Raw genomic sequence first — 14,729 nt, 5'->3', positions numbered from 1 at the left:
ACGCTGGCTGTTGTTTTTTACTAGCTGTTGTTTACTGGATATTGCTCTTTAATGACTGTTATTTACTGGCTATTATTACATTACGTATCGTGTACATTTATTGCAAGAAATACTGTTTTGATGGGATGGAACAGCACAGGTATAAACTTCTTGTCATTACTGTTGATATATGAATATCTCCTCAAAAAACTATTAAAATAGTCACACGTACTATCAGAGACCTGAACATATAACTGGGCACTATAATATTAGCTATGTGAGGGGCCCTATAATAGTTCAGGGCTTTGTATTGGGGATTATACTAGTCAATGTGGTTTTGCTGCGTATTGTAGGGTCTAGGTACGGATGGGTAATTCCCACTACACTAAGACCCTTCACTGGCCATTGCACAATCCCCTTCGCTATCTACTCGCCAGCCCATACCACTACACTCTTCATAACCCACTCCACTAACCACTCCACCACCCACTCCATTATTCAACTACCCATTACGTGCTGAGTCCAGGATAATCACCAATATTTTTAAAACCTAATCCCATGTCGTATCGCATTGCTATTGGCGAAATAAAACAGTGAATTATCACTTGTTATTTAGAAAATGTTTTAATTAGATCGAGTCGCTCCAGCGCGTGTCACGCTTAATTATCTTTTACGGAATGTTTTTAAATGTTTGTCCAGTATGAATGTGTGCATTTATTTTGATCTTCTGGGTGGCTATCAAATTGTATCCAGTCAGTACTGTGGGATGTGTATCTCCTGCTAGCAGTCTAGGATGTGTATCTCCTGCTAGCACTCTGGGATGTGTATCTCCTGCTAGCACTCTGGGATGTGTATCTCCTGCTAGCAGTCTGGGATGTATATCTCCTGCTAGCACTCTGGGATGTGTATCTCCTGCTAGCACTCTGGGATGTGTATCTCCTGCTAGCACTCTGGGATGTGTATCTCCTGCTAGCACTCTGGGATGTGTATCTCCTGCTAGCACTCTAAGATGTGTCTCTCCTGCTAGCACTCTGGGATGTGTATCTCCTGCTAGCACTCTGGGATGTGTATCTCCTGCTAGCACTCTGGGATGTGTATCTCCTGCTAGCACTCTGGGATGTGTATCTCCTGCTAGCACTCTAAGATGTGTCTCTCCTGCTAGCACTCTGGGATGTGTATCTCCTGCTAGCACTCTGGGATGTGTATCTCCTGCTAGCACTCTGGGATGTGTATCTCCTGCTAGCACTCTAAGATGTGTCTCTCCTGCTAGCACTCTGGGATGTGTATCTCCTGCTAGCACTCTGGGATGTGTATCTCCTGCTAGCACTCTGGGATGTGTATCTCCTGCTAGCACTCTGGGATGTGTATCTCCTGCTAGCACTCTGGGATGTGTATCTCCTGCTAGCACTCTGGGATGTGTATCTCCTGCTAGCACTCTGGGATGTGTCTCTCCTGCTAGCACTCTGGGATGTGTATCTCCTGCTAGCACTCTGGGATGTGTATCTCCTGCTAGCACTCTGGGATGTGTATCTCCTGCTAGCACTCTGGGATGTGTATCTCCTGCTAGCACTCTGGGATGTGTCTCTCCAGCTAGCACTCTGGGATGTGTCTCTCCAGCTAGCACTCTGGGATGTGTATCTCCTGCTAGCACTCTAAGATGTGTCTCTCCAGCTAGCACTCTGGGATGTGTATCTCCTGCTAGCATTCTGGGATGTGTATCTCCTGCTAGCACTCTGGGATGTGTCTCTCCAGCTAGCACTCTGGGATGTGTATCTCCTGCTAGCACTCTGGGATGTGTATCTCCTGCTAGCACTCTGGGATGTGTCTCTCCAGCTAGCACTCTGGGATGTGTCTCTCCAGCTAGCACTCTGGGATGTGTATCTCCTGCTAGCACTCTGGGATGTGTATCTCCTGCTAGCACTCTGGGATGTGTATCTCCTGCTAGCACTCTGGGATGTGTCTCTCCAGCTAGCACTCTGGGATGTGTATCTCCTGCTAGCACTCTGGGATGTGTATCTCCTGCTAGCACTCTGGGATGTGTCTCTCCAGCTAGCACTCTGGGATGTGTATCTCCTGCTAGCACTCTGGGATGTCTCTCCAGCTAGCACTCTGGGATGTGTATCTCCTGCTAGCAGTCTGGGATGTGCATCTCCTGCTAGCACTCTGGGATGTGTATCTCCTGCTAGCACTCTGGGATGTGTCTCTCCAGCTAGCACTCTGGGATGTGTATCTCCTGCTAGCACTCTGGGATGTGTCTCTCCAGCTAGCACTCTGGGATGTCTCTCTCCAGCTAGCACTCTGGGATGTGTATCTCCTGCTAGCACTCTGGGATGTGTCTCTCCTTCTAGCACTCTGGGATGTGTATCTCCTGCTAGCACACTGGGATGTGTATCTCCTGCTAGCACACTGGGATGTGTCTCTCCTGCTAGCACTCTGGGATGTGTCTCCTGCTAGCACTTTGGGATGTGTATCTCCTGCTAACACTCTGGGATGTGTATCTCCTGCTAGCACTCTGGGATGTGTATCTCCTGCTAGCACTCTGGGATGTGTATCTCCTGCTAGCACTCTGGGATGTGTATCTCCTGCTAGCACTCTGGGATGTGTATCTCCTGCTAGCACTCTGGGATGTGTATCTCCTGCTAGCACTTTGGGATGTGTATCTCCTGCTAACACTCTGGGATGTGTCTCTCCTTCTAGCACTCTGAGATGTGTCTCTCCAGCTAGCACTCTGGCATGTGTATCTCCTGCTAGCACTCTGACATGTGTATCTCCTGCTAGCACACTGGGATGTGTCTCTCCTGATAGCACTCTGGGATGTGTCTCTCCTGCTAGCACTTTGGGATGTGTATCTCCTGCTAACACTCTGGGATGTGTATCTCCTGCTAGCACTCTGGGATGTGTATCTCCTGCTAGCACTCTGGGATGTGTATCTCCTGCTAGCACTCTGGGATGTGTATCTCCGGCTAGCACTTTGGGATGTGTATCTCCTGCTAACACTCTGGGATGTGTATCTCCTGCTAGCACTCTGCGATGTGTATCTCCTGCTAGCACTCTGGGATGTGTATCTCCTGCTAGCACTCTGGGATGTGTATCTCCTGCTAACACTCTGGGATGTGTATCTCCTGCTAGCACTCTGGGATGTGTATCTCCTGCTAGCACTCTGAGATGTGTATCTCCTGCTAGCACTCTGGGATGTGTATCTCCTGCTAGCACTCTGGGATGTGTATCTCCTTCTAGCACTCTGGGATGTGTATCTCCTTCTAGCACTCTGGGATATGTATTTCCTGCTAACACTCTGGGATGTGTATCTCCTGCTAGCACTCTGGCATGTGTATCTACTGCTAGCACTCTGGGATGTGTCTCTTCTGCTAACGCTCTGGGATGTGTATCTCCTGCTAGCAGTCTGGGATGTGTATCTCCTGCTAGCACTCTGGGATGTGTATATCCTGCTAGCACTCTGGGATATGTATCTCCTGCTAGCACTCTGGGATATGTATCTCCTGCTAGCACTCTGGGATATGTATCTCCTGCTAGCACTCTGGGATGTGCACCTCATACCAGCACTCTGGGATGTGTATCTCATACCAACACTCTGGGATGTGTACCTCATACCAGCACTCTGGGATGTGTACCTCATACCAGCACTCTGGGATGTGTACCTCATACCAGCGCTCTGGGATGTGTGCCTCATGCCAGCACTCTGGGATGTGTACCTCATACCAGCACTCTGGGATGTGTACCTCATACCAGCACTCTGGGATGTGTACCTCATACCAGCACTCTGGGATGTGTACCTCATACCAGCACTCTGGGATGTGTACCTCATACCAGCACTCTGGGATGTGTACCTCATACCAGCACTCTGGGATGTGTACCTCATACCAGCACTCTGGGATGTGTACCTCATACCATCATGTTTACGACTTACCTAAACTGGTGTCAGTAGTATTCTCACTATTATTGTCATAGTTATGGGTAGGACAAAAAGTAGGACTGCAGAAGAGCAAGAAGGATTTAGGAAGGGTAAGGGATGTGTAGACCAAGTGTTTACATTGACGTATATAAGTGATCAATACTTGTGGATTTAGAGGAGTTATATAATAGGGTAGCTAGGGAAGTAATGCGACAGAGGTTACAAATGTGTGGAAGAGGAGGCAGGTTACTAAAAGAGGTAGAGAATTTCTCTGCGGATAGTGAAGCTGAGGTTAGAAGAGACAGGGATTCGTTCCCAGTAAAAGTACGCCTTAGAGATGTACAATGTCACCGTGGCTGTTTAACATAAAGATGGCGTTGTAAAAGAAGTGAATGTTTGGAGAGGTGCGGGATTAAAAGATAATGAATCCGATACAAAGTGAGAATTGTCACAATTGTTCTTTGTTGATGACATAGTTCTTTCGGGGAGACTGAAGAAACGTTACAAAAGTTGGTGGAGAAATTTCGGAGGGTATATAAAACAAAGAAATTAAAAGCGAACTTAGAAAAAAAAACACAACAAGAATAACAAAAAGATCTAAGTATTGAAAGATTGAAATATCAGATTGGAGGGAGGGAATATAGAGGAAGCAAATGTATTCCAATATTGGTAGTGGAACTGTCGGCAGATGGGTTTGTGAATGACGAAGATAACCATATAATAGACGATAAAAAGGCAGTTGCTGTGTTGATGCATATGTAGAAAAAAAAGCTAATGGAGGCAAAGAAGAGGAGTGTACCAGGGTATAGTGATACCAGCACTTATATAGGTGTGAAGCATGGACTTTAAACGTTGCACCATGGAGGAGGCTAGAGCCAGTAGAGATGTCATGTATGATAGAGTTTTCCAGGTGTAGATTATACTGTACCTCTCTCGCCTACGTTGAGCGGAGTATAGATCGAGGGACTGCAAATGTTCAAAGTAACTTAGGTGCTTAACTGTAATTTTGTTGGACAGCCAAGGTTCTTTGCACATTCTCCGGGTCTGCAGTTTCACTTGTCTTGAATGGAGCCGTTTCCTTTTTCTGGGTCTCCCTGCCTGGATGGGAAACTGCCAATATGATGGAAAAAAAAAATTCTTTAAGTGAACATTCCTGTGCTCGTCATTTCCGATCTTTAACATAAAGTTTTTATACAAATCTTAAATGTTTCCAGCAGCTGTGACATTTACCACACCATTTTGGATTACATTTAGCATTCAACCATTTTGTACAGAAACTTTTGCTTGTGTACTTTTTTCGTAGTTTTATCAAAATCTGAAATTTTAGGTTCGTGTTTTTTCCTGGTGTGTACGTATATGTAAGTTTGTGTGTCTACATATAACCTCGTTTGTGTGCCTTTGCGTGGGCTTATCTGCCTATAAAACGTTATTGTGAACACAAATTTAACCTTCCCAGTATCACAGTATAAATGGAGTGACACGGTGGACACACAAGACACAGAGGCAGTCTGTTAGTGGTTCTGGGGATTATCTTCCCCACGGCCCGGTCTCAGACCAGGCTTTCTAGGTTGGACAGGAAATAGAGGACTTTAAACCATCAGGAAGTGCATGGGAAAGTCAAGGAGTGTTAATACTGAATATAGGTAGAAGTAAGATTTACCTGCCATCTTACGTGATCGTGAGACAGAAAGATCAACAGTCCTCCAGTGTGCAAAAAAGTTTAAATAGTTTGTGAGAGAAACGTCGTCCCTATCTAATAAAGAATGTTTCACAGTTCTTTTGTATCTTATATAAAGATCTCCACTATTGCCTTAGAAATACTTGTGTATCGTGTATATCCATCCCCGCTATAGTCTTATATATGCATGCACTTGACTTGTTCCTTCAACCACTGGTATTTAACGCGCTCTCCGTTTTCTTTCAGCGATATCCAAGAATGAGGTCTTCGAACCTGAATACAGAATGCCGGGTAGGACCACTTCACTGTACATTTCTTGTCTGAATAACTGGAAACATTTTACAATATTATGCATGTGTACCAATCTCATATATATATAATTCTATCAATTCGTATGATGACGTTTTATACATTTTTCTCATGGTAAATGGGGTTCTATAAATTTATTTTTTTTATTTTTTTCTTCCCACAGCCATATCTAAGAGTGAGGATTTTGAGGAAAATGGCTTCAGGGTCTCCGGTACGAATTTTTGGCCATTTTTTTTACATGGCATTTTTCTCTATCAGTTGTCTTTTTATTTTGGTTTTGCACTTGTTAAAAATTTTTTGCTTCATGCACCTTTTTTATGGAGTATTTCTTTTTATCGAGTACTCGTACGTTTTTTTTTTTTTCATTTTGCTCTTCTAGCTGTGATTTTTATCAAAATTTCTTGTTAAATAAATTAATGTTTTTCTCAAGAGTCCATAATTAAAATAAAATTAAATGTATGGTGGGTTGCTGTTGTCTAATTATGCTAGAAATTTAATAATAATAATAATTATTATTATTATTATTATTATTATTATTATTATTATTATTACTACTACTACCATCGCCGCTGCTGCCACCTGTTGGTGTATAAATTGGAAGAGGAAGCAGGGATAAAGGGGAAGGTACTGTATTACATTGCAGAATACTGAAGGTAGAGGAGACCGTGATAATGCTGGATGATGCATCAACATCCACAGACGATGATACTGCTAAATCATGTCGGATATGACACTAGATCATGTCAGATATGACATTACTAGATCACATCAGATATGACATTACTAGATCATGTCGGATATGACATTACTAGATCATGTCGGATATGACATTACTAGACACGTCAGATATGACATTACTAGATCACATCAGATATGAAATTACTAGATCATGTCGGATATGACGTTACTAGATCACGTCAGATATGACATTACTAGATCACGTCAGATTGACATTACTAGATCATGACGGATATGACATTACTAGATCACGTCAGATATGACATTACTTAGAACAGGTCGCTCCTGTCTGTCTCAACTACTGGATCACTACGACAAGGTCCTAAATGCACTAGAAGACAAAAAGAATGCAGATGTAATATATACAGACTTTGCAAAAGCCTTCGACAAGTGTGACCATGGCGTAATAGCGCACAAAATGCGCGCTAAAGGAATAACAGGAAAAGTTGGTCGATGGATCTATAATTTCCTCACTAACAGAACACAGAGAGTAGTCGTCAACAGAGTAAAGTCCGAGGCAGCTACGGTGAAAAGCTCTGTTCCACAAGGCACAGTACTAGCTCCCATCTTGTTCCTCATCCTCATATCCGACATAGACAAGGATGTCAGCCACAGCACCGTGTCTTCCTTTGCAGATGACACCCGAATCTGCATGACAGTGTCTTCCATTGCAGACACTGCAAGGCTCCAGGCGGACATCAACCAAATCTTTCAGTGGGCTGCAGAAAACAATATGAAGTTCAACGATGAGAAATTTCAATTACTCAGATATGGTAAACATGAGGAAATTAAATCTTCATCAGAGTACAAAACAAATTCTGGCCACAAAATAGAGCGAAACACCAACGTCAAAGACCTGGGAGTGATTATGTCGGAGGATCTCACCTTCAAGGACCATAACATTGTATCAATCGCATCTGCTAGAAAAATGACAGGATGGATAATGAGAACCTTCAAAACTAGGGAGGCCAAGCCCATGATGACACTCTTCAGGTCACTTGTTCTATCTAGGCTGGAATATTGCTGCACTCTAACAGCACCTTTCAAGGCAGGTGAAATTGCCGACCTAGAAAATGTACAGAGAACTTTCACGGCGCGCATAACGGAGATAAAACACCTCAATTACTGGGAGCGCTTGAGGTTTCTAAACCTGTATTCCCTGGAACGCAGGAGGGAGAGATACATGATTATATACACCTGGAAAATCCTAGAGGGACTAGTACCGAACTTGCACACGAAAATCACTCACTACGAAAGCAAAAGACTTGGCAGACGATGCACCATCCCCCCAATGAAAAGCAGGGGTGTCACTAGCACGTTAAGAGACCATACAATAAGTGTCAGGGGACCGAGACTGTTCAACTGCCTCCCAGCACACATAAGGGGGATTACCAACAGACCCCTGGCAGTCTTCAAGCTGGCACTGGACAAGCACCTAAAGTCAGTTCCTGATCAGCCGGGCTGTGGCTCGTACGTTGGTTTGCGTGCAGCCAGCAGCAACAGCCTGGTTGATCAGGCGCTGATCCACCAGGAGGCCTGGTCACAGACCGGGCCGCGGGGGCGTTGACCCCCGAAACTCTCTCCAGGTAAACTCCAGGTAAACTAGATCACGTCAGATATGACATTACTAGATCATGTCGGATATGACATTACTAGATCACGTCAGATATGACATTACTAGATCACGTCAGATATGGCATTACTAGATCATGTCGGATATAACATTACTAGATCATGTCAGTTATGACGTTACTAGATCACGTCAGATATGACATTACTAGATCATGTTGGATGTGACATTAGTAAATCACGTCAGATATGACATTACTAGATCACGTTAGATATGACATTACTAGATCATGTCAGATATGACGTTACTAGATCACATCAGATATGACATTACTAGATCACATCAGATATGAAATTACTAGATCATGTCGGATATGACATTACTAGATCACGTCAGATATGGCATTACTAGATCACGTCAGATATGACATTACTAGATCACGTCAGATATGACATTACTAGATCATGTCGGATATGACATTACTAGATCACGTCAGATATGACATTACTAGATCACGTCAGATATGACATTACTAGATCACGTCAGATATGACATTACTAGATCACGTCAGATATGACATTATTAGATCACATCAGATATGACATTACTAGATCATGTCGGATATGACGTTACTAGATCACGTCAGATATGACATTACTATATCATGTCGGTTATGACATTACTAGATCATGTCAGATATGACGTTACTAGATCATGTCGGGTTTGACATTACTAGTTCATGTCGGATATTACATTACTAGTTCATGTCGGATATTACATTAGTTCATGTCGGATATGACATTACTAGATCACGTCAGATATGACATTACTAGATCATGTCGGATATGACACTACTAGATCACGTCAGATATGACATTACTAGTTCATGTCGGATATGACATTACTAGATCACGTCAGGTATGACATTACTGGATCACGTCAGATATGATATTACCAGATGACGTCAGATATGACTACTAGATCATATCAGATATGACATAAATAGATCATGTCGGATATGACAGTACGACAGTACTAGATCATGCCAGATATATCAGTAACAGATCACGTCAGATATAACAGTCACAGATCACGTCAGCCAACAGTAAGCTCAGAGGGATGGGGTGGCACAGGAGCTGAAGTTCAAACCCCAAGAACTTAGAACAGGTAAATACACTACAATCATGCCAACACAAACCAGGTAGGCCTGGGAAAGTCTCGCCACACAGCTGTTTGAAATTTCCGTAATCTTCAATTTGTCCCCAGGCAACTCTCTCTCTCTCTCTCTCTCTCTCTCTCTCTCTCTCTCTCTCTCTCTCTCTCTCTCTCTCTCTCTCTTTCTGCATCTGGAGATTACATCTCGTAAAACAGGAAGAGCATTAGTCAGCTGTGCCTTAGAAGATATCAGCCCATTCCAATGTTGTGTTGACCTTAAGGTAATGGGTATATTCCTTGGGCTTGTGGTGCAGACGATTCTCTTAAAGTTGGCACCACGAAATAGCGACTTGGCCCTCTGTTTACACTGTGTCGTTATCCTTGTAAAAGTTAATGGATTTACGTGAAGAAATCAGACTTATCAGTAATTTTAAATTCCTTCTGGAGCCGGTCTTTTGAAATGGCCTCCGTGTGTGTGTGTGTGTGTGTGTGTGTGTGTGTGTGTGTACACAAAAATGTATATACGCGAATGAACATAGGCACTCATATATGAATATTTACAGACGATCGGGAAGGAAGGTAAGCAAATGAGGGATATTAAGAACGTTTGCAAAATCAAATGGACTAAACTGTATGGGAAACAGGCGCTATAATACAGAGAGAGAGAGAAAGATAGTACATCAGAAACCACAACGGTATAATACACCAACAGGAGCCACAACGGAGATAGTACATCAGAAACCACAACGGTATAATACACCAACAGGAGCCACAACAGAGATAGTACATCAGCAACCACAACTGTCACAGTGCACCAACAGTAATCACAATCGTCAGAGATAATACACTGACCGGTACTGGGTACCATATAAAGTACGGAATAAAAAAAAGTGAAACTTACTTTAGAGAAGTTAAGTTCCTCAAGTTTAGGCTGTCCTATACACGTTGGACTACATGCGGGTAGCACGAATACTCTGGTTGATCAGGCAGTCCCCTAGGAGGCATGGTCTGGGACCGGGCCGGGAATGGCGATGATCTTCGGAACACACTCAAGGTACATCTTAAAGACACTGGGACCTGGCAGTGTGTCGTCACCCTGAGTCATGTGAACGAGCATACAGTCACTGTGAAGCGACTGATGAAATCTACAAGAAATCGGTGGAACATATAGGGGCAAGTACACATAGGTTAGGTTAGGTAAGATTTGTCAGGAAACAGGACGCGGGTCTTGGTCATATGATGACCGGCCGCTGGAGCTTTTGGTTGTCTGGCCGAGGCCTTCACCTGGAGTAAATGTAGTGACAATATTTGAGAAAGGGGACAGACAGTTCGTGCTCGTCTACAGACCAGTATTAGTGAAATACATACTAAATGAAGTAAAGGAGAGGATAGCTGGAAGAGCAGTGAAGTAAGCTCAGAGAAGCAGCAACTTGGATAAGTGGCATTACTTAGATGAGGCAGTGGCGGAGGCAGATTCAAGAGTGGATGTGGTAAGGCGCCAAGGGCCAGAACTTAGTGATGCCGATCAAAGTGGTCAAGGGCTAGGAGCAGTCTTGGCCCTCGCAAACACAAATCTGCGAAGAACACACACACACACACACACACACACACACACACACACACACACACACACACACACACACACACACACACATACACACATAGATGAATAGATGAGACGGGAGAAAGAGACTACATAGCAGGTACACTTCAGTCTGGGGAACACAAAGTGGTCATTGCAGTGATGTATAATCCACCACAGAACTGCAGGAGGACAAGAGAGGAATATGAAGAGAGCAACAGAGCAATGGTGGACACACTTGCTGAGGTGGCAAGAAGAGCTCACTCCAGCAGAGCAAAGTTGCTGGTTATGGGGGATTTCAACCACAGGGAGATTGACTGGGAAAACCTGGAGCCACATGGGGTCCCGAAACATGGAGAGCCAGGATGTTGGACGTGGTGCTGGAAAACCTCATGCACCAACATTTTAAGGACACTACCAGAGTGAGAGGGGAGGACGAACCAGCAAGATTGGACCTTGTGTTCACCCTGGGCAGCTCAGATATTGAGGACATCAAGTATGAGAGTCCCCTAGGAGCTAGCGACCACGTGGTTCTGTGCTTTGAATACATAGAGCTGCAAGTGGAGAGAATAACAGGAGTTGAATGGGAAAAGCCTGACTATAAAAGAGGGGACTACATAGGGTTGAAGAACTTCCTGCGGGAGGTCCAGTGGGACAGAGAACTGGCAGGAAAGCCAGTAAATGAAATGATGGAATATGTAACAACAAAATGCAAGGAGGCAGTGGAAAGGTTTATTCCCAAGGGCAACAGTAACAACGGGAAGACCAGAACGAGCCCCTGGTTTACCCGACGGTGTAAGGAGGCAAAAACAAAGTGCAATAGAGAATGGAAAAAGTACAGAAGGCAGAGAACACACGAAAATAGGGAGATCAGTCGCAGAGCCAGGAATGAGTACGCACAGGTAAGGAGGGAGGCCCATCGACAGTATGAAAATGACATAGCATCGAGAATCAAGACTGACCCGAAACTGTTGTATAGCCACATCAGGAGGAAGACAACAGTCAAAGACCAGGTGATCAGATTAAGGACAGAAGGTGGAGAACTCACAAGAAATGATCAGGAGGTATGTGAGGAGCTGAACAGGAGATTTAAGGAAGTTTTTACAGTAGAGACAGGAAGGGCTGTGGGAAGACAGCACAGAAGGGAACATCAAGAGGGAATATACCAACAAGTGTTGGATGACATACGAACAACTGAGGACGAGGTGAAGAAGCTCTTAAGTGACCTTGACACCTCAAAGGCGATGGGACCGGACAACATCTCCCCATGGGTCCTTAGAGAAGGAGCAGAGATGCTGTGCGTGCCTCTAACCACAATCTTCAACACATCCCTTGAAACTGGGCAACTACCTGAGAAGTGGAAGACAGCTAATGTAGTCCCCATATTTAAGAAAGGAAACAGAAACGAGGCACTAAACTACAGACCTGTCTCTCTGACATGTATTGTGTGCAAAGTCATGGAGAAGATTATCAGGAGGAGAGTGGTCGAACACCTGGAAAGGAACAAGATTATAAATGAAAACCAGCATGGGTTCATGGAAGGCAAATCTTGTATCACAAACCTCCTGGAGTTTTATGACAAGGTAACAGAAGTAAGACACGAGAGAGAGGGGTGGGTAGATTGCGTTTTCCTAGACTGCAGGAAGGCCCCACAAGAGATTAGTGCAGAAGCTGGAGGATCAGGCGCACGTAAAAGGGAGGGCACTGCAATGGATAAGGGAATACCTGACAGGGAGGCAGCAACGAGTCATGGTACGTGAAGAGGTATCACAGTGGGCGCCTGTTACGAGCGGGGTCCCACAGGGGTCAGTTCTAGGACCAGTGCTATTTTTGATATATGTGAACGACATGATGGAATGAATAGACTCTGAAGTGTCCCTGTTCGCAGATGACGTGAAGTTGATGAGAAGAATTAAATCGGACGAGGACGAGGCAGGACTGCAAAGAGACCTGGACAGGCTGGACATGTGGTCCAGCAACTGGCTTCTCGAATTCAATCCAGCCAAATGCAAAGTCATGAAGATTGGGGAGGGGCAAAGAAGACCGCGGACAGAGTATAGGCTAGGTGGACAAAGACTACAGACCTCACTCAGGGAGAAAGACCTTGGGGTGACCATAACACCGAGCACATCACCGGAGGCACACATCAACCAAATAACCGCTGCAGCATACGGGCGCCTGGCAAACCTGAGAATAGCGTTCCGATACCTTAATAAGGAATCGTTCAAGACACTGTACACTGTGTATGTTAGGCCCATACTGGAGTATGCAGCACCAGTCTGGAACCCACACCTGGTCAAGCACGTCAAGAAGTTAGAGAAAGTACAAAGGTTTGCAACAAGGCTAGTCCCAGAGCTCAAGGGAATGTCGTACGAGGAAAGGTTAAGGGAAATCGGACTGACGACACTGGAGGACAGAAGGGTCAGGGGAGACATGATAACGACATACAAGATACTGCGGGGAATAGACAAGGTGGACAGAGATAGGATGTTCCAGAGAGGGGACACAGGGACAAGGGGTCACAACTGGAAGCTGAAGACTCAGACGAGTCACAGGGACGTTAGGAAGTATTTCTTCAGTCATAGAGTTGTCAGCAAGTGGAATAGCCTAGCAAGTGAAGTAGTGGAGGCAGGAACCATACATAGTTTTAAGAAGAGGTATGACAAAGCTCAGGAAGCAGAGAGAGAGAGGATCCAGTAGCGATCAGTGAAGAGGCGGGGCCAGGAGCTGAGTCTCGACCCCTGCAACCACAATTAGGTGAGTACAATTAGGTGAGTACACAGACACACACACACACACACACACACACACACACACACACACACACACACACACACACACACACACTATACACACAAACTCACACAACAGGCCTAGTATCTTATCGGCATGTGCCTAGGACAAAATGGTAACTAACACACACACACACACACATACACATACACAAACAAACAAACACACACACACACACACACACACACACACACACACACACACAGACACACACACACACACACACACACACACACACACACACACACACACACACACACACACACACACTGAGAGAGATGGTACAAAGGCGAAAGGAGGAAAGAGAGGGGATGGAGAAGACAGACAGGAGATCCCAGACCCAGGAAGAAGATCAAATACAGCCTCCCTCACAACTTCCTATAGAAGCCTCCCAACCAGGTCAACCCCAGCGCAACCAAACACTCTAAATCAAAACACCCATGCCACATCCAATGCCCCCACCGACTACATTACAAACTCCACCCCCACAGCAACAACCCATAGTTCCTTACCAGGTCTCCCACTTCCCCAACCCCAATATACCTCCCAGACCACAGTCTTAGAAGAGAAGTTGAAGGTGTGGTATACAAATGCAGATGGAATAACAAACAAGTATGAGGAGTGGCACGAAAGAATCAAAGAGACATCCCCAGACATAATAGCACTCACAGAAACAAAACTCACCAGAATAATAACAAATTCAATCTTTCCATCCGGATATCAGATCCTCAGGAAAGACAGAGGGAGGAGAGGGGGAGGAGGAGTTGCACTGCTCATTAAAAACCAGTGGGGTTTTGAGAAAATGGAAGGAATGGATGGCACGGGCGAAAGGGACTACTTAGTAGGAACAATCCAGTCTGAGGGACATAAGGTGATAATTGCAGTAATGTACAACCCACCACAGAACTGCAGGAGGCCAAGAGAAGAATACGATGAGAGCAACAGAGCAATGATCGACACACTAGCCGAGGTGGCCAGGAGAGCACACATGGGGGGAGCAAAGTTACTAGTT

At 44.8% G+C, this 14,729-nt stretch overlaps 1 protein-coding gene across 4 annotated transcripts in view; it reads left to right on the top strand.

The window, feature by feature from the left end:
• Positions 1–14,729, top strand: part of Eip63E (cyclin dependent kinase Eip63E) — a 528,910-nt gene that overhangs the window by 145,374 nt on the left and 368,807 nt on the right. Inside the window, exons 1-2 of one of the 4 annotated variants that reach the window (XM_070088662.1) lie at positions 5,817–5,861; positions 6,043–6,090. The exons of 1 other annotated variant lie outside the window; for it this stretch is intronic. In XM_070088662.1, the coding sequence (XP_069944763.1) occupies positions 5,855–5,861; positions 6,043–6,090 (55 nt within the window). In that variant the 5' untranslated portion in view covers positions 5,817–5,854. Of the gene's footprint in view, positions 1–5,738; positions 5,862–6,042; positions 6,091–14,729 lie in introns of those variants that run through there. 2 more of the 4 variants (XM_070088661.1, XM_070088664.1) reach the window with 2 other exon arrangements.

The sequence above is a fragment of the Cherax quadricarinatus genome, chromosome 25 (genome assembly GCF_038502225.1).
Source record: "Cherax quadricarinatus isolate ZL_2023a chromosome 25, ASM3850222v1, whole genome shotgun sequence".
NCBI lineage: Eukaryota > Metazoa > Arthropoda > Malacostraca > Decapoda > Parastacidae > Cherax > Cherax quadricarinatus.
Note: the sequence above shows the minus strand (reverse complement) of the source record. Positions and strands in the feature narration are given on the sequence as shown.